At 45.7% G+C, this 27,371-nt stretch overlaps 1 protein-coding gene across 1 annotated transcript in view; it reads left to right on the top strand.

The window, feature by feature from the left end:
- The window catches only part of KIF11 (kinesin family member 11), a 705,022-nt gene that overhangs the window by 232,515 nt on the left and 445,136 nt on the right, over positions 1-27,371 (top strand). Inside the window, exons 9-10 of the mRNA XM_069611368.1 lie at positions 8,000-8,242; positions 21,169-21,264. Coding sequence (XP_069467469.1) covers positions 8,000-8,242; positions 21,169-21,264 — 339 coding nt within the window. The remainder of the gene's footprint in view (positions 1-7,999; positions 8,243-21,168; positions 21,265-27,371) is intronic.

Here is a 27,371-nt window from a genome sequence, read left to right as displayed (position 1 = left end):
CCCAGATCTACGCCGGTCTAGATAGGATCATTCCATGCGATTATCTCAAGAGCATCAGATCTTTTCCAGCTCATGCCGGAGGAGGAGGGTTTCTTATACCAGTGTTGCGAGGTAAAGAGGAAGACCATCCTTTCAGTACCGCTCCTGGATGACATTTGGGATGGACTGATGCTTATGAAGAACCTTCCTACAGCCCCAGCCAAGAGGGACCGTCTAGAAAAGTACAGGGTGCCGTACTCTGTGCCAAAGTGCTTGCGGGCCCAGCCGTCACCAGACTCTGGGTTTCTGCAGCAGCCAAGAAGTCAGCATTGGGCCATTGCTCTCAGGATTCACATCGCTGCTTACCATTTGCCATGGAAACTAAAGGACGCCCAGGTGGGGCGAATTTTCAGGAAATGTCCCCCCCCTCTCCGCCTCTGGACTTGTTAGCTAGCCCCGAAAATAAGCGGTGACTGCTCTTTGCCTGCAAGGTGGCTCATCCAGATTTGAAGGGGGGGACACGTTCTTGTTCCGTGGACAGGCATGTTTGCGTTTCCTCCGTTTCCCCTAATCCGGAGAACGATCCAGATGGTGCGCAATGTCCAGTGCAGGGTGAGCTTGGTGGCCCCATTCTGGCCCAGGCAGACTTGGTTCTCGAATCTGCTTCACCTCACGGTGGAAGACCCGCTTCGTCTGGGGTTGGAGCCAGATCTGGATCGCAGGACGATGGGGAAGGTGTGGCATCATGACCTGGCATCCCTCGGTCTTGCAGCATGGGGCCTGACCACTCCGAATTTGGACATCTAGGGATCCCTCAGTATTGTCTGATCTTGGCTGTGACAAGGGCACCATCGACCAACATGTCTTACTGTTGTAAATGGACTAGGTTCTGTGCCTGATGCGCGGAGCAACTGAATGTAGAGCCATTGGAGGTGTCACCTGCTCAGCTTCTACCATATCTTCTGCTGCTGGTGAAGGGGTGGGGTGGTGCTGGTATTGTCTTCGATCAAGATGCACTTGGCTACCAGTTCACAAGAAGGTGCAACTCTACGCCACTGTTAAGTTACCGATTGGTAAAACACTTCCTCAAGGGTCTTTTCAGGACATTTCCCCCGGAGAAGAGATTTGCTCCAATATGGAGTCTCAATGTGGTACTCTCCGCTCTCATGAAGCCGCCGTTTGAACCTATGGCGACGATGTTCCTCACGTGGAAGGTCGCTTTTCTGGTGGCTATTAAATCTGCCAGGAGGATTTCTGAACTTCAGGCTCTGGTCATCGACCCGCCGGTTCTGCGATTCATGAGGGACAAGGTTCTCCTGTCTACTAATCCTCACTTTATCCCTAAAGTCCCATCGGAGTTTCAAAAGAACTCTACAACAGCCTTGCCCACGTTTTTTGCTATGTCTACCACTCCTGCGGAGAAAGCGCTGCATTCCTTGGACGTCAAGAGGGGTTTCAAGTTTTATCTGGCCCAAACTCACATCTTCAGGATGTCGAGGCAGCGGTTTGTGGCGTTTGGTCCCTCCAACAGGGGCCTGTCTATTTCTAAGCAAGGACTTTCCCGTTGTGTCGCCTACGATTTCATTTTGCCACTGAAATGCTGGCAAGCCTTTGCGTGCCACTCCTAAGGCCCATTATACAAGACCCACAGCGCTGTGGGCGGGTTTACCGCTCGGTGACATTTACCAAGCAGCATCATGCGCGGTGCCACATACCTTAACCAGACACTACTGCCTGGGGCAACAACACGTGGAGGATGTGCAGGTGGGACGGGCGGTCCTGCAACACCTGTTCCAATAAGGTAGGCCCTGCAGCTTGCTAATGGGGTTTGTTTATCATGCATGTTGTTGGATGGTTTTTCAGTATGTTAATTACTATGCCCCGGGGCATACAGTGTTTGCCTGTCATGCACCACCGGGTTCTCATATTGCTATGTAATCTATTCACAGCATGTGAATCCATAAACCTTCAGGCAAACCTTGTTTCGGGTTTCCTCTACTGTTAGGCAAGATTGTATGCAGTACCCTTAGGGTGCACTCCAATAACCTTGACATCCTGCCAATAGGGGCCCAACCTTTTGTATAATTTTGAATGACAGAGGTTGGTAGTGTGGCTGAGCAGCCAGGCTTATCTCAAGAGCGATCACTGTAAGCAGTAAGGTTGTGACTGAGTTTCACAGTAGCAGTTATCCAAATTAACACTTACACCCAATGTTTCTTGATAAAACAATTTAGTTATTTTACAGTCAGTTGTATAAGCCGCCTTCAGAAGAGAGCAATATATGTAACACTTATAATACACTTCAAAACACACTGTTTCTCTAAATCAGATGATACCCATTGGGGATGGCACACAGGCCTTCCTACACCCTCAGGTGACTTAAATAGCTAGCACACTGTGGACATTGATTTATCACTGGTACATTTAGAGCAATGCTGAGTTTGGTGTCAAAGTTAGGATATAGGAATAAAACAAAGGTTAACAAATAGTTAAGTACTTTTAAAAACCTTCAAATTTCAAATCCGTTTAACCCTTACCTGTGGGAAAGGCCAAAGCACGAAGTCCGAGGTAAAGAGGAGTCTCTCAGGGAGCCAAGACAGCCAATATTAATTACATAATGTCAAGGGAGCTGAAGATCTGTAAAGTCAGAACTTGCCTCTTGTTGTGTAGCCTTACTTGCTCTCAGTTGAGACCTGTCTTGGTTACCTTGCAGAGTTGCTAAAGCTTTGCCATTCACAAGCCTCCCAGCGTGTGGCCCTTCAAGTGTTCTATTTTCTACAAACATTTCTAAGAACATTGCAAGACCTTTTACCCACCTGCAAAGATCTGCAGCTCTCCTAGACATTGTGCAGTTAACATTGGCTGTCCTGGCTCCCTGAGAGACTCTTCTCACCTTTGACTCTGTGCTTTATCCTTTCCCCCAAAAAAGGGTTAAGCGTATTTGCCATTGGAAGGTTTTAAAAAGTACTTAATGGTGTTTGAAATTGTTAACCTTTGTTTTATTCCTCTATTCTATTTTTTACACCAAACTCAGTATTGCTCTAAATGTACCAGTGATAAATCGATTTCCACAGTGCCCTAGCTATTTGTCACCTGAGGGTGTAGGAAGTGGCTGTGTGCCCTCCCCCACTGCGTATTATCTAATTTAGAGAAACTAAGTGTGTTTTGAAGTGTATTTTAATTGTTACATATTTTGCTCCCTTGTGAAGGCTTTACAACTGACTGTGAAAAGAATTGTTTTATCAAGAAACCCTGAGTCTAAGTGTTTATTTGAATAGCTGCAACTGTGAAACTGTCACATTACTGCTCACATCGACCCCTCTTGAGGTAAGCCTGGCTGCTCGACCACACTTCCAACCTGTGTAGTTCAGACTTATACCAAAGGTTGGGTCCCTATTGCTAGGTCAAGGTTATTGTAGTGCACCTAAAGGGTACTGCATACAATCTTGCCTAACGTATGAGAAACTAAATAAAGGGAATTAAGTAACCCCTCTAGCACCCTATTGTAAGTTGGTGTGTGCTGGGTCTAGAAAGTTACAAAATGTAAGTATAGTAAATTTCACTTTACTGCTCTTGCAAACAGTAGTTTCACCAACAGAAGATATTTAAAACTTTGGGAAATCTAAGACTTCCCTGTGCCACTGCGCTGAAGGTGCTGTGTGTCACAATGTAAAGATGCCTATGGAGTTTTAGACTCCAAAGTCAAAAGAAACACAGAATCCAAATCACTGATAAATACATGTGTCGGAAAAGGGCTCTCGTTCCAGGTTAGGAATTAAAAGTCCTAAAGTCCAGCAAAAAGAGCTGGTGGTCTCGAAGGTGGAAGGTAATGAGCACACTTCTGAGAATTCCCCCTAATAACCTTCAAGCATAGTGTTGTGTTTTTCTATACTGTGTTTATATGATCTATAATAGTACTTGTTTCCCCCCAAGATTTTTATGGGCCTAATTCGATTTAAATAAACCATTTTTCTCCTGCCTTGGATCTTTCATGGGTTCACATGCTGTGAATATTTCCCCGTCAGGCTGGGAAACCTCAGTAACTTTAACTGTTTTCCTATGGAAAACTACAACACTTTAGTGTCCTATCAATGTACTTTTTGGGCGCTTTAGGCCCCACCAATAGGACGTCTGTTATATATAGCCCTCCCCCCACCCCCCCAAACCCCTCAGCTTCCCTTCAGATTTCAACCGCCTCCAAACTGTTGGATCACCTCGTGTTTCTTCGTGTTTTGCACCTGCGTTTGGTATCGTGGGCTAGGATGTCTGTAGCCCAAAAGAAGTCTTTCGGCCTTGTGCTACCTGCGGCCTGAAGGGGGATGGTCATCTGGACTTTCTTTACTGTCTCTACCCCATCACTCGGTGGATACCTGCGAGATATGTCAGGGGTTTTCGCTGAAGACCTTGAAGGACCCTAATCGAAGGCTCATATGTTGTCTTATTTAGGGCACGTACCGGGCTTCTGAGGTGGGTTCGGCCCGGGGGAGCCAGTCTTCGGTCAGAGCGAAGAAGTCCGCGGAACAACACTGAGCGGCATCGGCTGAACCTCCGGTGAAGAAGCATCCGGCTGCGTTGCCTGCGTCTGAAGTGGGGCAAAGCAGTACGTTTTTGTCGAGGCCGCAGCAGTCGAAGGCGAGTAGCTCTTTGTTGTCCAAGCATGGTCGGTCAGACCAATCCAGGGGGTCTGGTAGTAGGCCCAAGAAGTCTTCGGTGTCAAGTCCTGGCGAAACTCGAGTCTTTGTCGAAGCACTAGTCGTCTAGGGGCCACCACATGTCTTTATCCAGCCGGGAGTCTTTGAAGCACCGGTCCGGTTCTTCCAAAAAATCCAGGTCTCCTGTGAAATCGGTGGACGTGGATCCGAGGGTGAGCTCGTCGGCGGTTACTCCGACGGTAGTTCTGCAGTCTACGGTCCCGTCAACGGTGGTGTCATCAGCACCATCCACGACACCGACGGATAGTGGTCTGATGCTGTTATAGTCAACGCAGATAGAATCGGAAGGGCTGTTGTCGATGGGGCAGGGGGTGGGGGGACATGTCAGTCCGCCGCTTTTGAGTATCCTTCCTGAGAACATTTTGCAGCAAGATCCAACTACATTTTCCTTTTCTTTGGAAGTGGAGGAGGAACAGGGGCAGGTGTGTGACACGTCTTCTCTGGGTCTTTAGCGTTTGAGGCGTTTGTCGAGTGGAATGGGATTGGGGCCACCCGGTTATCTGCTGGTTAACCCGCAATCTGTCATTGCAAGTGCTGTCTACGCTTACGTCTTTGTTGGGGGATTCCGGTGGTGCTGGTGGTAGGTGTTGCCTGGTGAGGCTCCTAGGAAGTCTCCTCTGGCACGGTTGCCGGTGGGGTTGGGCAGTCCATGGCCGCATCCTGAAGGTGAGCTACCTGAGTCGGACCCAGAGTGTTCCAAAGGACACCCTTTCTACTATATCGTCATCGCTGATGAGGGATGAAACATGGGACAGACGCGGAGGTGGAGCAGCCCCATAGTCCGGCGCAACCCTCGCCTCTGGATGATATTGGGGTGTTCCACGCCATGTCGATGGCATGTCTGGAATTTGGACTGGCACCTGAAGAGGAACGTAAGGTCTGCTTCTCCGTGCCGATTCTCGACCACGTGTGGCAGGAGGGCCTGCGCACGATGGGCCACCAGTTTTCAGAAGCGGCTGTGAAGGGTTGCCTTGAAAAGAAATTCAAGGCTCCAGAGTCTACCCCTAGATGCTTGGTGTCGCAGCCCACACCAGAGTCTGTGGTCGGCGACTGCCAGCCGGAAGGCCAGGAGCCAACATAAATGCCTTATGCCACCGGACAGTGAGGCCAGGAAGCAGGACACTTTTGGAAAGAAGGTCTTGACGGTCAGGGCTACGACGGTAAAGGCTGCAAATTCCTTGCCGATCATGGCTAGATATGATCATGAAATGTGACATTGGCTGGCCCAATTCTTGAACATCTGCCAGAGCAACACCGAAAGGAAGCAATGCTGTTGGTGCATGAGGGGGAGGAGGCCTCCAACCACAGCATGAATATTGCTTTGGACCTGGCGGAGTCAGGTTTTAAACAGATTAACAATGGGGTTGTGCTTCGGCGCCAGGCCTGGTTGAAGTGCACTGATTTCCAGTCGGATGTACAATACAAGGTCCTCGACATGCCCTGTGAGGGCAAACACTTGTACTGTGAGAAAATCGATGAAGCCCTAAAAGGGATGAAGGAGGATACGGAAACCGCTAAATCTTTTGCAGAGTGGGCGCTCTTTTCGCTCCTTTCGGGTTTTCTGTGGAGCCTCTGGGAATGGCTGGTTTGCTTCCACCAGAGATCGTGGTTACGTACGCTCCACCTACTCCTCTCGGGTATCAGCGGTCTGTCCCGTCGGCGCAGAAAGGCCGGGACTTCAAGGCTCAGCAAAAGAGTTTGCAGTCCTCTGCGTTTAAGGTGAGGCAAACTAAACCTCAATGACTTTCATATGGACCATCTGCATGGAGGCAGGGTCGCCATCAACGTCGATGAGTGGAGAAAGATCATCAGATCGCTGGGTGCTAGACACGGTGCGTCTTGGTCACTCGTTGAGTTCTGGTGTCCTCCAGTCAGTATTCCGCCGGTGTATGTACTGCAGCCACATCTTCCAATCCTGCGGCAAGAGGTGGTTCTCATGCTAGAGAAAGGGGCGATAGAAGCAGTTCCAGTTGTGGTGCAGGGACAGGGAGTTTACTCCAGATAATTTGTTGTGAAAAAGCCCAATGGCAAGTGTAGGCCTATTCTGGATCATCGGGCGTTGAACAAGACTCTGCAACGCCTGAAATTAAAGATGCTCACCCTCCAAGGTCATCCGGTCGGTGCAGCCGGGCGAGTTCCTGGTGGTGTTGGATCTGCAGGATGCCAATTTTTACATCTCTATTCGGCGGAGGCACTGCAAGGGCTTGCGTTTTGTGGTTGGAGAGGAACACTATCAGTATCCTCCCGTTTGGCTTGAAGTTGTCCCCCAGGACGTTCATGAAGTGCCTGGCGCCGGTGCAGCCTTCCTCCAGAGGGAAGGTCATCATGTGTACTCCCTACCTGGACGATTGGCTGGTGAGGGGTTCATCGCAGGCAAGGGCACAAGAGTCTCTTGTGGTGACCATGCGGCTTTTGCAACGGCTGGGATTCATCATCCACTACGGGTACCTGTATAACAAGGGATATTAGTCTTATCTCGAAGTGGACTTTAGGAAAACTCCCCTAATAGGCTGCACTGGCATGTTTATGGAAAATTGCATAAAACGGGAGGGGCGAGGGGGGGCTGGGGAAATGTTGTTCCAAAATTCTAATGCTGCAGTTTTGCCAATAGGAATGGCTGTCTAGCATGTTCTGTTTCCTTTAAAAGTTCTGATTGAGTGAATGCTACGGCCATGAATCACTACTTGACATTTTTTTTTTATATTTTTGCAATGTCATTGTAGTGTGTGAATAAAAGATGATCTTGAAATAAATTTGCTGACCATGAGGTGGATTAGATTATTTTTTATTTTTTACAAGTCTGCTTAGGTTTTAAAAAAAATTATATTGCCTGTTTTAGTTGCCATTTGCTTTTGTCTCGTGCCATAATGCTATATTTGTTTCAAAACTTATGGACAGTTCGTATATATAAACCAAAAATATTCCAATCTCTTATGTTGAAGCAAGGAAAGATGACATCTATATACTGACTTGCCCTAACCTGTTATAACTTCATGTCATACTGGGAAAAAGAGGCAAAGCAAATTCTCTTGGGGATTAGGTGTGGTCCTTCCCTTCCATCTGCCAACATTCATGCTGATTGAAAGGTTGGAACTGGGAGGGTTTGTGGCCCAAGTACAGAGGTACCTGCAATGTTTCAAGTACAAAAAGTGCAAACCTACCGTTAACCCACAGGTGTTGATGACTTTATTTTTGCCCTTATTTCATGTTTGCTAGTAGTTTCCTGTTTTGAATGTTTCTCACCTGCATAGCATGTCACAATGCACTTTTAATATCGCAGTTGAAACAATGTAATTTTTTACTCTTAGGTTGATCTTGCTGGAAGTGAAAATATTGGACGTTCTGGAGCTGTTGACAAAAGGGCTCGTGAGGCTGGGAACATTAACCAATCTTTGTTGACCTTGGGAAGAGTTATCACTGCACTTGTAGAGAGGACCCCTCATATTCCATACCGTGAGTCGAAACTCACCAGGATTCTGCAGGATTCCCTTGGCGGGCGCACAAAAACATCAATTATTGCCACTGTATCACCTGCTTCAATAAATCTAGAGGTAACTGTTTTGTAGTGATTGGTTTAAGCAATTGTATGAATCGGTTATGTGTGAAACGTATATTTTTTTCAATAGTGCAAGTATGTCACACACGGATTCTGCTACACTGTCATTTTGTAAAGGTTTGTTGCAGATTCCTTTGTCCCACTTAAAGCTATTTACAAAATGCTTTTGCAGTGTAGCTTCAAGTGACTTTTGGAGCAACAGATTTGTAGACTTGGGGTAAATGGGTCATTTAAGTACGTTGCCAAGTGCATTTCCCGTTTTCTAGTTTTCATGCTCTGAGAATAGGGGATTGAAAAGTTGACTTTTATATAATGTTCCCTTGTATCAGCAATCCGTTTCGAAGTCATTTCATGTAATCTGTGTACTGTCATGTTGAGCTAATTGCTGATTTCTCTGAAAATGCACTAAATTGGACACCACTTAGCAATTTGCCCGCGTTTGACACTTTTCTGGTTGGAAACCTGATGTTTGGACTGTCCCACTAAGGGCATAGTGCAACCATTATACTAAGACAGTACAAGGCTCCCTTATTTGTATAAGGCTGTTCCACCTGAGTATATGGTAGCGTAGACGAGCAGCCAGGCATATTTTAGGAGGAAGAGAGGGTTGTAGCAAGGTACAAAGAACTTGTAGTATACCAAGGATTCAACAAACACTGACAACCAGAAGTATTTTAAAAATTAAAGCTTTATTATAAATAGTTAGGTCAAATTAATTCTTGGGGCAAGTACTTTGTCATAGTCATAAGCACATTAGAAAACACAACAAAATGCTTGAAGGTACACAGACCAAAGCATAGATCTTGTTCAGAATAATAACAATATTTCTAGGGAAGTCAGACCGTATCAAACACATTTAGTATAGGACAAAGCTATTTGTGGTGAGTAAAATCAGAAGTTACTTTTGGATTGCCTTCAGTAATTCAAGGGTCGTAGACCCTAGCAGTTGTGTAGCGACACGCAGTTAAGGAATGACTTAGTAAACCAACCTGCAAGTATACTTTTCTTTTTTTTTATAACTTTATTTAATACTGGGCAAGCACATCAAAGGAATATCACAGTAACGCCAGGACAACAAAACATGAATGACTGTAGCGGGCACAGATTTGATTATGGCTTGCTTATCACAGGGTATAGGAAAGGAGGGTGGAGGAGGGGAACAGAACATAAAGGGTTAATTAGACATTGGCTCAACTGCTTCGTTCATCTTGTGCGTCTTCTGCATCCTGTAGGTATTCTCTAAGGGGGCCCCAGATGTCCTTTGGTCTAGAGGCGGTTTGAATGCCCCGTACAAAGGTCTCTTCACATTCCTGAATGTTTATCAAGTCTCAGAGCCAGCCTCTGTGCGTGGGAGGGGTTTTGGATTTCCATCCCCTAAGAATGTTTCGCTTGCCCACAGCTGCCCCCACTGCAAATAGTCTGCGTGTCCTTACAGATGCTTTCCCACTATCCCCCAGTAAATATTTCAGCGGCGTGACCGGGATATGTGTATTCAATATGTCGTTCAGTCTTTGCTACTCCCCCCCCCAATGAACTGCCTAATTAGTGGACACTCCGAATACATGCAAATGCGATTCACACCAGCTGTGCCGCATTTAGGGCATGCAGTTTTTTTAGAGTGGTCAAAATTGGATATCTTGCTAGGAGTGATGTGAAGGTGGTTTAAAATTTTGAACTGGATAAAGCTGAAAAAATAGCTTTTGTGTATCTGCAGTAGTTCGTCCAGTGTTGCTCATCGATCTCCATGTTCAGATCGCTCTTAGATTTGCTTTTCATCTTGTTCTTGGATGGGGTGTTGTCTTGTACTATTCTGTGTATCCTAGAGACGCTGCTGGTAAATCCGTCCTGTGTCAGGATGTCAGATAGGAATTTATGCACAGGTAGTGCCATCGGGAAGGATGACCACTTATTCATGCAGGCTGCCTTTAGACGCTGGTATTGCAGTATTAGGGACAGTCCGGCTCCCACCCTGTTCTGGATCTCTGCAGCTGTGAGAAATCGTCCCTCTGGGAAGAGCTCCCCCACCCTGGCCTCATTTTCCGGATCCCACCTCATTTGTATCGTTCGGTCCATCGTAGGTTCAAGGTCGGGGTAGTTGCATAGAGGTAGATGTGGCCAATACGTTATATCACATTCCAATCTTTTGAGGATCTGTATCCATGCCCGTATTGTCGAGGACATCAGATCTGCCAGTATGTTCTCTTCTGCGACCTTGGCAAATCATAGTCTTAAGGTTCAGTGGAGATGCCACAAATTCTTCTGCACGTATGTGTGAATTGTTCTGCGGTATTCCAGTATTTTGTGTGCCTGTGCAGAGTAGTAGTATAGGAGGAAGTCTGGCGCCGCCAGTCCACCAGTATCATAACTTTTGCATAGTTTAGGCCAACTAATTCTGGCCGTGCAACCTTCCCAGACAAATTGAGAGGCCAGCTTCTGTAGTATGTTGAATTTTCCACCCGGCCAGATCCGGATACCGCTGAATAAATATAGTAGTTTCGGTACCCCAGCATTTTCAACAAGGATATATGCCCGTACAGGGATAACGTTAACTTAACCCATGAGTCGCGTTTGTATTCCAAGTGGAACAAGAATGGAGCATAGTTGTACGCTTGTCTGGTGCCATTATGATGCCCAGGTATCGAGCTGTGGTGGGGGAACAGCGAAAGCCGTTCATGGTTGCAGTTTGTATTGTGGAGCTGGTCTGAGGTATTATTTCGGACTTAGCCTGGTTGCTCTTGTACCCTGAGTATTTTGTGAATTCCACTATGTCCTGCATCACAGGTGGTGAGTGAGTGTCTGGGTCTCTGATGTATAACATTGTCATCCGCATAGAGAGATGTGAACTGTGGGGATCCCATGATGCAAATCCCTCTCCAGGCATGTCTGCAGCGCAGGTATGCTGCCATTCCTTCTATCGTTGGTGCAAAAATTAGAGGAGAAAGTGGGCAGCCTTGCCTAGTGCCTCTCTGTAGATCGAAGCAGGGGGACAGCATCTTGTTGGTCCGTTGGCGATCGGATTGCGGTACAGTAGCCTTATGAGTCGGGAGAAATCCCAGGCCGAATCCCATTTTTTTCTAGTATGGCATACATGAACTTCCATGAGAGAGAATCGAACGCTTTCTCAGCATCCAGAGTAACTGCCACCGTCTTTGCTTGAGGGTCCAACTGGGAGGCAATGGCGAAGAATCGTCGCTGGTTCAGGACGGTGGAGCGGCTTGGTATAAAACTGGATTGGTCCGGGTTCACAAGTTTGGACATATATGGGTTCAGCTTGTTGGCTATGGCTTTAGCGAATATTTTGGTGTCGACATTGATAAGAGACAACGGTCTGTATGAGGAGGGATTGTGAGGTGGTTTGTGTGGTTTCAATAGGACCGTGATAATGGCTTCTCACATTGATGACGGCAGCATTCCTTTCTCCAGGGATTCCTCCCACACTTCATGCAGCCGAAGGGCATGGTCTTCCATGAGGATTTTGTAGTGGTCTGCTGGTAGACCATCCGAACCTGGTGCCTTGCCTGTCTTGAGGTACTTGATTGCTTGTATTAAGTCTTCTAGGGTCAGAGGAAGGTCGATGGCAGTTCTTTCCTCCGGGGGTCAGTGCGGGGAGTGGAAAGGAGTCCAGATAGTTTTGTAACTCTTCTGTTGTCACCTGATCAGCATTTGTGTAGCTCTTGGTATAGAAACTCAGGAACACCTCATTAGACTTCAGGTAGTCTACATGTGTTAAGCATCTCATCCGTGATACTGGTAATTTGTCGAAGACCTTGTTCAGCCTTGATTAGTTTGGCTAGCATCTTGCCAGATTTATTCCCCTCGTTATTTTCTTGCTTTGATTGGCTGCATCACCTATAAGGTGCGGGCAGACACCAGGGTTTGCTTCCCACGTAGTATGCAAGTTGTGTTGTGTTCGGGTTTGTAATGTTCCTGGTCCCGTTCCACGCGGCACCCCCACCGGTGATGAGCCGTTCCAGAGAGGGGGAGCACAGATGTCAAGTACTGTGCAGCGCTGGGAGGGGTAGTTTTTGTTCCGGGCGAATGTATCCAGGCTAGGGCACGGTGTTGTCATGCCCGGGTGTCGGTAATGGCACATGCCTCGATATTGACTTCGCTGCATCCGGGGGTCGTTGGCTGATAGCACCGAAATGGGGTGGGGGGGAGGGCTGGCGTATGGTCACAAAGCAACAGGGCTGACTGGCATCCAGGCTCTCGTTTGTCTTGGAGCGGGCTGGTGTGGGCGAAATCCTGACTTCTCGTCCCACGTTTCCTCGGCGCCCGCTGATACCCGGAGTGAGGTTCAGTGGCCCTTTGGGTGGTGTTGCGTCTGGTATGTGGGTGCAGCTACTGGGCTCCTTGCGGGGACCCCTCACGGGGCTGGATGGTGAGGGAGGCTCGCCGTTGGTCTCAGGCGGCAGAGTATTGGGTTCTCGCCGCAGGGTGTATGAGGATTGGTGCGTGGCCTTTTGGCCCTTGGTTTCCCCCGCTATAGATCCAGAGGCCGCTTTTCGTGGATCAGGGGTGCGTTACAAGTTGAACATTTGGACATGCTGCTCTCTGAGGTCTCCGCTCTCCTTTTTCCGTGAAGAAAGTATTAACGCAGAGGCGAACCACAGGATTTATGATGCAGGAGTTTGTAGGCTGCAGAGCTCACGGGTCAGGCGGCCATTTTCTACGGCACACAACAGCGCCCCCCACCCGTATACTTTCCTTTATAGTAGAACACACATTCAAGGAACAAACCTACAACCACATTCAGGATAAGTTATGCTAGGTGAGTAAGACCTTTTGCTGTAATAATCCAATTACAGTTGCTTTTCAGCTCAGTGGAAAACAGACTACGGTAAGCAATAACTGTGTCTTATTTTAGGATCACACAGCTATTCAAGATGAGTAACTCATTTTCTTTTTTGAAGGAGCCATCAGCAACTTAAAGATGGCTATAAACCATAGACTGTTACAGCATCTGTATGAAACAGACCAGGGAAAACAAAACTCAATGTTACATTTTAAGAATTATCCAATGTTATTCAAGGTAGGTAAAACCCATGGAGACTTGGGCTATAGAGCCGGTCAGGGGAAGCAAGTCCCACTTGGTGAACTTGCACACTAATGTTCTGGAAGAAATAGTTAAGTAAAGCCAACAGCATTACGTGTGGGAATAGGCACAACCACTTCACAGTTTAGTAAAATAACCTTGCATATACTTTTCAGAATGGCACAACACACAGTCCATGTAAGTAAAAACTTTTATCACGGCTCACTCTTACAGATATCAACCAACTCAATTACAAGTACACTTTTAAACACTTGTTTTCTTTTCTAGCCAACAGGCCCAATCCTTAGAACGTCTTTCCCTTATTCTTGGGGCATGAGTGTTTTCAGTGGGTAGGTCTCTACTGTGCAACAGGCAGTTCAAGATAGTCACAAGTTGCAAAAGTCAGAGTTCCTAAGGAAGACTGCTCACACAGGTAGGTATTAGAATTTAGAGAGGTTGAAAGGGTCCAGCGACCTCTGAGAAGACACCCTGGGAGGATTCCAGCAATGTGCCTTGGTGAACTGGGTGAGAGGACTCCCAATCACAAACACCCAAAGCTTTACAGAAATCAGTCTTAAGGTAAGTAAATAACCCAGCCGATACAGTACCTTAGCATGTAAGATCATTTCCAGCAGGGGAGACTTCAGGATCTGCCGCCAAAAACCCAGTCGTTTGATTTCTTTTGTCATGAAGATGGAAACCAGGACTTTGGAAGGTATCTTGCAGCAAGGATCAACTGGGAAAGATCCAGATAAGTTACTTTGTGGCTGGATGCAGCTCTGTAGTTTTGGCACCCTTTTCAGGAGCCAGAAGAAGACAAAATATTGCTGATTGACTTTACCTTGCGAATCTGGTCCAGCACTCTGGCGAGGGAGTTCAAGGACTTGAATCAAGTCTCTGGAGGCCCAGTAGGATGCCACAAGTTTCAGTTCTATTCGGAAGACCATGCATCACACAATGGCTCAAGGTACCAGGGTATTGGGGGTATTGCAGCCCGCAAGGTTCCAGCATGACATGGGATGGCTCATAATGCAGGTAGTTTTAAATCTAGTGGATCTCACCAGGCTCTGGTTCGGGCTTGTTTTCAGAGTCTGCAGGGCTAACAGGGTGGCTAATTTTTTTTGCCATGGCTTGTGTGGTTGTCCTCGGTTAACCCTTCTACCATTCTGGGAGGAAGGTGTGTGTGGCAAGTCAACCACTGGAACAGAAGATCCGAACATACCGAGAGACGCCTGCAGGCCCCTCCAGTAACCGTGAAGTGACCACTTGATGTCCTGACCCTTTTTTCTCATCGACGGAAGACCTCCGAAGACAGCGACTCTTTCCCTTTAGCTGGTGGAACCTAAGACTGTACTACACAGGTTGGTAGCATGTTGAGCAGCCAGGCTTATCTCAAGAGGGGTCAATGTGAGCTGTAGGGGAGTTGCAGAGATTCACAGTGACAAGTATTCAAATAAACAGTTGCACACACGTTTTCTTGAGCAAATAATTATTACTTTATCAGTCAGAAAAAGCCTTCAGAAGGGAGCAATATGAAAGCAACACAAATATACTCCAAAACTACACACACGTGGTTTCTAAATCAGTAAAGACCCTTTTGGGATGGCCCACAGTCACAACCTATACCCTCAGGTGACTTCAATAGCTATGGTGCTGGGGACACTAATCTTACTGTAGCATTTAGAACATTCTTAAGAATTGGTCAAAGGGAAAGGTTATTTAGAACAAACAAGAAATCACAAATATTCTTAAGCAGGCAAATACTTTCGGATTCCCGAAGCAATGTCATTCAGTGTAATAGGTTAAGCCAAAGTCAACGGGCGAAGGTTTATGAGCTGAAGCACTTCTGGTAGGTTAGTAGAAAGACTTTGCACAATGTTTGAGAAGTCTTTGAAGAAAAGAATAATCAATGTAGGGCCACAAGCTTTTTAGACTTGAGTAGTAGAAGATGCAAGCAACTCCACAATGAGAGGTAAGTTCTCTCAGACTTTACAGTACCTTTTGGATTGAAGAAAGTGTAGAATATGGCTTCTGTTCCTGTGCAGCTCTACAGATCTCGCTGTTCCTGGCCCTCAGTTGTGGGGACAAGAGGGAGGCCTTCCTGCACTGCAATGTGACGGTCACAGCTCACAACCAGCAATCTTCAAACAAGTGGCATTTCAGTGTTTCAACTCCTTGCGACTACTGCAAATAGCAGCACTGCGGTTCTTTGCTGTCGGGATGGACTTTCCTTGCTTCTGGGGTCCTGCACTCTGAGGGGGCTCGGCCTCGGTCAGATCTGCTTCATGGAAGTCCAGAGGATCTTCCTGGAGTGCTTGGCCAGCTTAAAAGCAACACACACAATCTGGTGTTCCTGGTGTCCAGGTGGCTTACTTTGGAGTTGATTGGTCCCACCAACTCAAAGGGAGAAGTCATCCTTGCAGCGGCTTCTCCGTCGATACGAATTTGGAGTTTCAGCACAGCAGCAGGGCGTCACCGGTCCAGGAGTTGCAGCAGGCGTCCTTCAAGTTCTTCTTCGGTTCCTTCGTCCAGTGGTCGACTCTGCCTTCCAAGCCAAAAGCCTCGCTTTTTATTCAGTTCTCTCCCATTCTTTCCAGCCTACCTGTCAGTCACCCAGCAGGGTGGCTGTTCTTGCGGGACAGTCAGCCGGCCAATCACTGCAGAGTGCATTTGGGTCTCCTAGGAGACTAAGCACAGGGAGTTTTGGGCACCTTCCTCAATTCCTGCCCCTGCCAGACACCCTGAAGCCAGAGGCCGACTTCACTTGTGAATCCCGCCATACGCAAAGCGAACAATGGGACGAAACCTGGTTTGGGGCGCAGAGTAAATCTCAAGGACCTTTCCACAAAGAAATGGTGAAAAAAGACGACCAGGGCCATTTTGACAAAAATGGCACCCGTGGGTGCTTTACTGTAGCTGCGAACGCAGCCTGCGGTAAATGCACACCACGTTTTTTTTAAGTAAACCACTGCCGCTAGCCTTTCAGTGAGGAAAGGGTAACAATGTTACATGAGAAGCTAGACAAAGGGGATACTGAGTAACCCCAGCAGCACCCTATTGTAAGATGGTGTGTGCTGGGTCTAGAAAGTTACAAATGTAAGTAAAGTCAATTTCACTTTACTGCTCTGGGAAACAGTAGTTTATCCCAGAGAAGGGATTTATTTAAACCTTTGGGAAATCTCTAAGACTGCCCTGTGCCACTGCACTGAAAGCGCTGTGTGACACAATGTAAAAGATGATGCCTATGGAGTTTGTCAGGCTCCATAACCAAAAGAAACACAAAGTTCAGAAATCACTTTAAAATGCACGAGAGCTAAAATACGCTCATTCGGTCCAGGTTAAAAAAAAAATCGAGTCCACAAAATCCAGCAAAGTTGCTGGGGGTCACTAAGGTAGAGGGAATTGGCACATTTCTTAGAATTCTCCCTTGCAGTCAGCTGCTACGCGCTCTTTTCGGATCAGCTGCACTTCATGATTTCAGTGCTCGGTAAACAGCCCCACTGAGGATCTCGGATACTAGTTGGGCTTCCTTTACTCCTTGGGATCTCCACTCTGGTGAGGGGACTTGAGCTCTGGTCATCCTGCTTATGGATGGTCCTTGGAAGACTCCTGGAGCTTCCGGCCAGATTGCAGACGTTGCACTCTAACATGGATTTCTCAACCCCTGACACTCTGTTCTTGCAGCAGCAAAGTACTACAGCCAATCGGGGAAGATGGTCCAGTGGATTTCGTCTCAGGGATAGTTTCAGTACAGCAGCAGGGCTTCACTGGGCAATTCAAAGTTCCAGGAGGATGCAGCAAGCTTCGTTCACGGTTTCTTCTTCCTGTGTTTCTCCCAGTGGTCGACTCTGCCTCTTCCCAAAACCCTCATCTTTTAAGCAGGTTTCTCCCATTCATGCACATCCTAGGCGCTATTAATCACACAGCAGGGTGGCTGTCCTAAAAGGACAGCCAGCCAATCGGGACTGGTTGCATTCAGGCATTCCTAGAGACCAAGGACAGGAGTTTCGGGAACCTCACTCAGATCCTGCCTTTCCAGACAAACTGGAGTCAGAGGCGGGCTTCAGGGCTGAAGCCCGTCTAAGGCAAAACAAACCAAGGGCTCAAACCTGGCTCAGTGCAGAGTACAACCCAGGGAAGACCTCACAACCAGAAAATGGCGAAAAACGACGACCGGGGCCATTTTGACAAAATGGTCACGCATCGGCGCTATACTGCAGCTGAGGATTCAGCCTGTGGTAGAAAAACACAATGGTAGGAAAATTACACCACTACCACCAGCCATTTAAAGAAGTGAGGCTAACCTAACAAAATGTTACATGAGAATGTAGGAGAAAGGCCACTAGGTAACCCCCAGCACTCTACATAAGATGGTATATGCTCGACCCACAAAGAGAAAAGGTAAGTAATGTCAATTTCACTTTACTATTCTTGGGAACTGTAGATCACACAAAAAAGCTTGAGCAATCTAAAGGCTTTCTCTGTGACACTGCACTAAAGGTGCTGTCACATACAAAAAGTAGATGCCTATGGAATGTGTCAGCCTCCAAAAATCAGTGGAAAGACCAAATCCAAATCCGATCAAAACACATGAGTGAGAAAAAGGTGTCTCACTCCAGTTTTAAAATTAAAAAGTACTAAAGTTCACCAAAAGAGCTGAGGGTCTATAAGTATGAAGGGAATTGGCACATAAATTAGAATTCTTAACACCACCCATGGGGGTCCATTTTACAAAACTGGCCATTGTCAGTTTTTTTCGCCATTTTAGTGTCTCTTGCCCGTTGTTGTTCCTTCCCCCGTCATCCCAGGCTCCAGAGTGTCTGTGAAGGCAGGAAGCGAGGCAAGAGTCTGAAACTCTGTAGCCCTTTGTCTTCCAACCTGAGTGCAAGATTCCCGTTTAAACTGGAATGCTGGATGTCCTGAAAGGATTGCCAACCCCCCAAGTTTGAATGTTGCAATGCTTCTTTGATTGGCCGGGTCCCTGCAGAAGAGTCAGATCCTGGAAACGGAAAAGGTAGTCGACCACTGGAACCAAAACCGAAGAGTATGACTAAGGAAAAGCGGCAGATTTCCTGTAACCAGAGCCTGCTGTAGCCCTTCCTTCCAATCGACCTGTGGATTCAGAAAATTGCAACCCTGACCCATAGCTTGGTGAGACCCACTAGACCCAAGGAGATGAGCATTTTGAGCCATCCCACACCGTGCTGCTAGCTTGGGCTGCAATACCCCAATGCCCTGGGACCTCGAGGCATTGTGTGGTGCAGTCTTCCGAATCTCGCTTAAACTTTGTGGGCACCCTGCTTGATCTCCAGAAGCATGATTCCAGTCCAAAAATCACCACAGTGCTGGACCTTCCAAACGACTAAAATCCTTCCAGCGATATTTTGTCTTCTGTGCTTCTGAAAAAGGCGCCAAATCCACAGAACCGCATCCAGCTGAGAGGAAAACCTTGCCTAGTGCCTTCCACTTTGATCCCTGCTGCAAGTCCCTTTCAAGGTCCTGTTTTCAGTCACCACGACAAGGAATTCCGACCAGATTTTTGGCTGCAGATCCTGAAGTCGTCCTGCTGCAAAATCTAATGTGCTGGCTTATGCCTGTGTAGTTTTGGGGTGTTTTCTGAGATTGAGAGGCCTATCGTCCTGGGCACCCAGGCCGCTGCTGGAATCCTCCTAGGGTGTCTTCTGTGAAGCCCTTGGAACCTCAAATAACTAAAGTAAAATACTCACCTGTTTGAACAGTCTTGAATAGGCACTTTGACGTTTGCTACTTAAGAACCTATCCTGGCACTGCCTGTTGGACACTAGACCCTCTTTTTCCACTGAGAACTCATACCCCAAGAATACAGGCAAGACTTTTAAAGGATTGGGCCTTTTGCCTAGAAAAGAGCATACATGTTTAAAAGTTACTTACTTGTAAAAGAGTTGGTTTGTAACTGTTCACTCTGAGTTAGTGTTGGGGAGAATTCTCATAAATGTGCCAACTCCTCTCTACTTTAGAGACCCCCAGCTCTTTTGCTGACCTTTGGGACTTTGTTCTTTTAATTCTGTTTGTTTTCTGTTTGTTTCTTTTGATTATGGCGTTTTAGAGAACTCCACAGGCATCATCTTTTCATGTGTTACACAGCACCCTCAGTGCAGTGACACAGGGATGTCTTTTAGACTTCCCAAAGGTTTACATATCTTCTCTGGGATAAACTACTGTTTCCCAGAGACTGTAAAGTGAAATTGACTTTACTAGTCTTTCCAAATGCATAAACCGAGCACACACCATCTTACAATGGAGTGCTGGAGGGGTTTCATAGTATCACTTGTGTCTAAATACTCATGTAGCAGTCAAATGCTACCCTTTCCTATTGAACTGGCTGGTGTCAGTGGCTTTACAACGAACTACCATGATTTTTCCTGCCAGCGAACATCAGTAGCTAAAAATCACAGGAGCCATGTTTTTTAAGATGGCGCCTTAAGCCCCTTTTGTTTAAACAGGTCCGGGTCTTTTTTCGCTGTTTCTTTTTGGAAAGGTCCTAGTGTTTCTCTGCACGCCAAACCAGGCTTGGTCCTTTGTTCGTGTGCCTTTGGCGGGCTTCAGGAGTGAAGACCGCCTCTGGCGTCCGAGTGCCTGGGGTGGGCAGGAAGTGAGGGAGGTGCCCGAAACGCTGTGCTTAGTCTCCTAGGAGACCCAAATGCACTCTGGCGTGATTGGCTGGCTGACTGTCCGGCAAGGACAGCCACTCTGCTGGGTGAGCGACAGCTAGGCTGGAATGAAAGGGAGAGAACTGTTTAAAAGGCGAGTCTCTTGGACTGGAAAGCAGTCGACCACTGGAACGAAAGAGCTGAAGAGCTGGAAGAGGATGGCTGCTGAGAATCCTGGACAGTTGGTTTGTCTGGTGAAGCCCTGCTGCATGTCCGAATTGCCAAGCTCATCTCAACAGAGAAGCCCCTTCAAGGACAACTTCTTCCTTTTGAGTTGGTGGGACCAATCAACTCTTAAGCGGCAACGTGCTCGCCTTGGAAGCAAGACAACACGGAGCAACACAGGTTAGAGCCCCAGGTCTGCACTTAGAAACCTCTGGGTATTAAGTGCGTTATATATCATTTGTAAAGTAAATTTCATTTTACTATTCTTGCGAACAGTAGTTCACACAAGAAAAGGTATTTTAAACCTTATGAGAAATCGAAAGGATTTCTCTGACACTGCACCGAAGGTGTTGTCACCATTCACAAAGCAGATGTCTATGGAGTTTTTCAAACTCCTGAAACAAAGTAAACGCATAATCCAAATCAGATCGAAACGCATGATAGAGTGAGAAAAAGGGCTCACTCACTCCAGAGTTAAAATTGAAAGTCCTAAATTCCAGCTAAAGCTGGGTGTCTCTAAGGTTGAAGGGAATTATCCCAGAAATTAGCATTCTCCCCTATAAGCGTCACAGTACAAGTTGTCTACTACCGTGGTATTACTGAAAGTTATCTAAAAGTAACTTGGTTTTAACTTCCCTAGAACTCAAGTTAGGTGTTCCAAATGAGGTTATATGCTTTGGTCTGTGCACCTTAAACCATAGTGTTTTTAATAGTTGTGGCTATATATAATGTGATAGTACTTATTTCCCCTAAGATTTATCTAGGCCTACTTGTATTTTAATAAACCATTTTACAATACGTAGTGTTTCGGCGTTTCTTTCCACCATTTGTGTTAAGATTTCATTTCTACCAATCTACAGCCCTCTCTCCCTACTAAGATGAACCTGGCTGCTCTGTCTACGCTGAACTCGGGTGGTACAGCCTTGTACTAAGAGTGGTGTCTTGTACTGCTTCAGTTGAATGATTTGACTAAGCCCTTAAAACTGTTCTAACATACAGCAACTCATTTATTTTGTTTTTTTATTGCAACAGGAAACTCTAAGTACTCTGGAGTATGCCCATAGAGCAAAGAACATCATGAATAAGCCAGAAGTTAACCAAAAACTAACAAAGAGGGCTCTTATTAAGGTAATTGTTCAACTGCCAGACAAATCCATGTGAAATCTTTGGCTTTGACTTCTGAAATCTTTCAGCTATATGTTGCTTTTGATTTACTGTTTCATTTGTTTGTGCTGTATATACTGAGGCGAATGCTCATACATGCAACTCTGCATAGGCAACAACTCACTGCCAGATAAGGGTGATCCTTAGGGAGTTGACTGAACACCCATTTTTTTGTGAGAAGTGGTTAATCCTCTAACTAGCCTCTGGGTAGGGGTCGTCTTCAGAACCCTGTTAGGCAAGTTTGTATGTAGTAACCCTGGGGGAGACTACACCAGCTTTGTCTTCTTGGCAATACATAACCAACCTATTTGTATATGTCTGTACTACACACATTGGTAGAGTGACTGAGCAGCCAGACCTATCTCAACAGGGGTAAATGTGAGCTGCAGAGATGTGACAGAGATTCACAATTCAAGTATTCGAATAACACTTATACTTAATATTTTCTAGTAAAGTAATTATTTGACTATCGGTTTGCAATAAGCCTCCTTTACACAAGTTAATATGCAACAATACACCTCAAAAACACTTCCTCGGATTTAAGTTCAGCAAGTATATACCCTTTTGGTAAGTCGCACTGTTAAGGAGAATTCTCAGAAGTGCTAATTCCCTTTACCTTAGAGACCCCCAGCAACTTTGCTGGATTTTGAGGACTTGATTTTTTTACCTGGAGAGAGGGTGAGCCTTTTTTCCCACTCATGTATTTTGATTGTTTTACTCTTGTGTTCTTTGATTATGGTGTTTTAAGATAACACCACAGGCATCATCTTTTCATGTGTGTTACACAGCACCCTCAGTGCAGTAACACAGGGAAGCCTTTCTAGGTTCTCCCAAGGTTTAAATACCTTCTCTGGGATAAACTACTGTTTCCCAGAGAATGTGAAGTTAAATTGACTTTACTAGTCTTTTTAAATTCCTAGACCCAGCACACACTATCTTACAATAGAGTGCTAGAGGGGTTACCTGGTATCCCCTATGTCTAGAAACGTATGTAGCAGTCAAATGCTACCCTTTCCTATCGAAATGGCTGGTGGCAGAGGTTTTACAACGATCTACCATGATTTTTCCCGACCGCGAACACTGGTACCTTATAATCGCGGGAGCCATGTTTTTCAAGATGGCGCCTAATCCCCCTTTGTTTAAACAGATCCCGGTCTTCTTTTTTCGCCATTTCTTTTTGGAAAGGTCCTTCTAGAGTTTGTCTCTTTGTTTCTATGACTTTGGCGGGCTTCAGGACTGAAAACTGGCCATAGTGTCTGGGGTGGGCAGGAAGTGAGGGAGGTGCCCGAAACTCCCTGTGCTTAGTCTCCTAGGAGACCCAAATGCACTGTGGCGTGATTGGCTGGCTAACTGTCCGACAAGGACAGCCACCCTGCTGGGTGAGTGGCAGCTAGGCTGGAATGAAAGTGAGAAAACTGTTTAAAAGGCGAGTCTCTTGGACTGGAAAGCAGTCGACCACTGGAACGAAAGAGCTGAAGAAGAACTTTAAGAGGACGGCTGCTGTAACTCCTGGACCGTTGGTTTGCCCAGTGGAGCCCTGCTGCAGGTCCGAATTGCCAAGTTCGCATCGACGGAGAAGCCCCTTCAAGGACGACTTCTCCCTTTGATTTGGTGGGACCAATCAACTCCAAAGTAAGCCACCTGGACATCCATCTCGTAGCTGGTTGAATTGCCACAATTGCTGCTGGAAACCGTATAGCCAGGGAGAGGAACACCAGATTGTGTGCGTTGCTTTTAAACTGGCCTAGATCTCCAGGAAGATCCTCCGGACTCCCAGGAAACAGGACATAACGAGCCTGAACCCCCTCAACAGAGTGCGGGACCCCAGAAGCAAGGAAAGTCCATCTCGACAGCCTGGAACCGCAGTGTTGCTATTTGCGGTAGATGCGAGGATCTGAAACCCTGAAGAGTCACTGAAAATGAAGTTTGCCGGTTGCGAGTTTTGACCGTCGCAGTGCAGTATAGGAGTCTCCTGACGTCGTCCCTCCTGTCCCCACGACTGAGGCCCAGGCACTGAGAGATCTACAGAGCTGCACAGTAATAGGAGTCCTCTGCAGCATCTTTTCTTCATTTTTTTAAAGGTACTGTACAAAGTCTAAGAACTTAAATCTTGCTGTAGAGTTGCTTGCATCTTCTGCTACTCACAAGTCTAATCAGCTTGTGGACCTACATTTGATTCTTCTTTTTCTTAAGACTTCTAAAACATTGTGTAAAGACTTTTCCATGAACCTACCAGAAGTGCTTCATCCCATATAAGACTTTTTGCTCATTGACTTTGGCTTAGCCTATTGTACTGAATCACTCTTCTTAGGGGGATCCAAAAGTATTTGCCTGCTTAAGAATGTTTGTGGTCTCTTGTTTGTTCTAAATATTGTTTTCCTTCGACTTATTACTATATGATCCTTAATGCAACGGTGATATATTAATGTCCCAAGCAAGCAATTGAAGTCACCTGACGGTGTAGTCGTGTCTGTGGGCCTTCCCAAAAGGGCATCTACTGATTCAACTAAGAGTGTATTTCATTGTTTATTTTATATTGCTCCCTTCTGAAGAAGGCTCCTTCTAACTGACAAATTAATAATTGTTTATTCAAGAAACCATGTGTTTAAGAGTTTATTTGATTACTTGTAACTATGAATCTCTCTAACTCCACTGCGGCTCACATTGACCGCTCTTGAGATTAGCCTGGCTGCTCAACACGGTACCAAAACTATGTATTACAAGCTTATACCAAAGGTTGGGTTTCCTATACCTGCAGTCCTAGTTGTTTGTAGTGTTCCCAGAGGGTACTGCATACAAACTTTGCCTAACAGTGATGCCTCTGGAGTTTCAGACTCCAAAACCTAAAAACACAAAATCCAAATCTGGTAAAAACACGAGTGAGAAAGGTCTCTCACTCCTGGGTTAAAATGAAAGTCCAGCAAAATATCTGGGGGGGGGGGGTCTCTAAGGTAGAAAGGAATTAGCACAGAAATGAGAATTCTCCCTAACAGACCTCGACGTTGCTTGTAAGGAAGGGTTAAAACAGTCTCCAGTTGCGGCAATCAATCACTGAGGTCTTTTCTTCTTCCTATTCGGTTCCAGTAGTCCACTTGTCTTCAGCTTCTAGTATTTTGTCTATTTAACAGGAACCCACACACAATTGTGCAGGCTCTCCCTGCAGTTTACAGAAAGGGGGTTGGTGGCTCCCCAATTTGGTCAGCCAGCTCCCCAGTAGGAACTGGTTCCTTTCAGGCAGACTAAGGGACAAAAGGCTGCAGCGTTTCAGACTCCTCCCTCACTTCCTGCCTTCAGACACTCTGGAGCCTCTGTGCGCTACACAAAGGGGTCCTGACTTAGTCAAAACTTCATCCAGGACCTCCCCCCACCTACGAAGGCAGAGGAAGATCAAAGAAATAACGAGCAAACTATAAATGGCTAGTAAGGATGGAAGCCACAATTTGAACAGAATGGTGACCCTCCTGTGCATTACCGTGGCTGATTTGACACCTAAGAGCAATGACTAAGTCAGAGAAGTAATTTCACTGCCACCAGCCATTCAAGTTAACTTGCACCTATAAACAATTTTTTACTATGCAAGTGAGAAGGGGGATACAGTGTATCTCTCAGCACTAAAATAATGTGTGGTGTGCTGGGGTCACTATATAAAATGTAAAGGGAATGGGAATCTCGCTTTCCCTCTTGTGAACAGTAAGTAGTTCACACAAATATGAGAAATTATGAAGGGAGGCCCAGAAGTTAGTCCAAGCACACACTATAGAGAGGGAGACATAGTCGCCCATAACAAAGATAGAAGAGATTTCCACTCCCCTAGGGACAAGGTAAATAATCACCAAGTCCAAGCAAAAGGTTCAGGGGTTGACACAGGTCAGGTAGATTTATCATAAATATGAAAATTATACACAACATAATGATCAGACCACTCCACTGGAATGGCGGAGTGAGTAATAGTGCTGCTAGCCTCTGAAAAGTAGAAGGTATGGGCACGCTGATTGGTAGAGCCGGAACTCAGCTGTTCTAAATTGGTCTCGGTCCTTGTGGTCAGTAAATTGACTCCATGAATGTCTGAGTGTTTGTCAACCCAAATGTTGAAATCCCCCAAATGTGGATGAGAATACTTCAACTGGAGCATAGCAGTAAGGTCAGCAAAAGTGGTCATAGAGGGATGAACGGTAGACTACTGAAAGTGGGCGTAAGAAAAAGGCACACTAACCACGATTACAATGTAACACTAAATGTAACTGCGATAACTGATCACTTTAAATGTGTTTTTTTTTTTTAAATGGAGCACAAACCAGCCTACTGAGCGTGCAGCGTCCGAATCAGCATGGAGATTGGAATATGCTGCATGGTTCAAATCGGGGATTGAAGTCTCAGATAATCATGTCTCGGTAAAACAGGGATTATGAGTGCAGAGTGTATCCTAGATATCAACTCTTTCGCAGGATATAACTGTATGAGGAAGAGAACTACAATATCTGTACTAAGAGGATTTTTGATGTTTAGACTAGCCCTCCTCCATTGCCTTCTGTTCTCTTTTGGGCTCCGGATCGGTTTAGCTTTATGAAAAGGGAGTTGGGTCTCGGGTAAATCTTGAAAGATTCTGGCCTTGCTTAGTCAAACTTTCTCAAACACTTGGGCTTTACCGATTTTTTTTTTATTTTTTTTTTAATCTTTTTTTCAATAAGTGGATTTTATAGATTTGATTATGCCAACTTTTAACACTGCTTTTTAATTTGTGCATTGTTGAGAATTTATTTTACTCTGGGCAAAGATACTCTTGGACAAATTGTTTTATTTGAAAATTTCATTTCCTAGGGAATACATTTTAGTGATTTTTGATTGTGTTTTTACCATTGTTTGAGATTCTCATTACAATCTAAAACTTAACATGATCATAATTACATCAGGGTCCAATTGGCTCCCAACTCTTGTGATGGTGCCCGTGTCTGTAAGATAGCTAATTTACCCATGGCAGTCACTGCATAGTGACCAGACAGATAAGGCTCATATATATATCTTCTGCAGGAAGGCCACAGCTCCTGCAAAATATAGCACAAGAAAATGCAAATGCAACAGCTCTCCTGGCCAGATCCAGCAGGTCACAACGGAACAACATGGAGGAATTGGGTAAACAAATCCCAAATGAGCTTCAAGGAGCCTTCCATTAAATATTACAGGAGGTGAACTAACAGCCAATGCCACATTATAGAATTATCTGGATCCACAAATAGTGGGAGTTGCAGTCATTAACCGTTATGTCTGGCTACATGAGACTAAGTTGAAGGCAGATACTCTGACCACACTTGGGTAAACCAATGTAAGATTATTTCTCCAGTCATTTGATGATGCTCTAGAGCCAGTAAAGATCTCAAACACATTTTAGAGCAAATATTAAGCAAACATTTTCATACCAAATTTCCAAACAAATAGTCTTTAGGCCACACCATATGCAGACCATCAGCTGAGCAGACGGAGGTTCGTATAAGTTACAGCCTCAGCACATCTGCTCTGCTTCCACAAGAGACACAGAGGAAAACCTAGGTGAACTGGACAAACCTCACAAGGTATTCTCAAAACAGAGTCCAGAGTGCAGGTTCCCTCCTATGCATCTTCTGTAATGCAACTAACCACTTTCATTTATGCATGTGGGGCTATATCAGATCAATGGGTGGTAGATGCAGTAGCCCAGGCTTACTGCAAATATTTAATTTGAGCACTGATTTCCCACCACTACACTGATAGAACACAACTGCTAGAAAAGGAAGTCCTAAACTCTGCTCTTAAAGACTTGCATAGACACTGGTGTAAGGCGTTCTTTTTATGCGTGTGCTGCTTTTTATAGTATACTGGGTATCTTTTTTTAATACTGCATATTATGCTTACTGATTTGGTCTAGATTTATTACATCACACAGAAATCTAGTATATATATATATATATATATATATATATATATATATATATCTCCAATATGTTTTTGTAGTGTATTTTCTCAATGTTTGGAACAGGGTCTTGTCGCTCTAGCCACATTACCCAATTTATAGAGGGATTTGGCGTCACCTATTTGTT

Source organism: Ambystoma mexicanum, chromosome 8 (assembly GCF_040938575.1).
Source record: "Ambystoma mexicanum isolate Mex_15411 chromosome 8, UKY_AmexF1_1, whole genome shotgun sequence".
NCBI classification, from domain to species: Eukaryota; Metazoa; Chordata; class Amphibia; order Caudata; family Ambystomatidae; genus Ambystoma; species Ambystoma mexicanum.
This window is presented reverse-complemented; position numbering and strand designations above follow the sequence as displayed.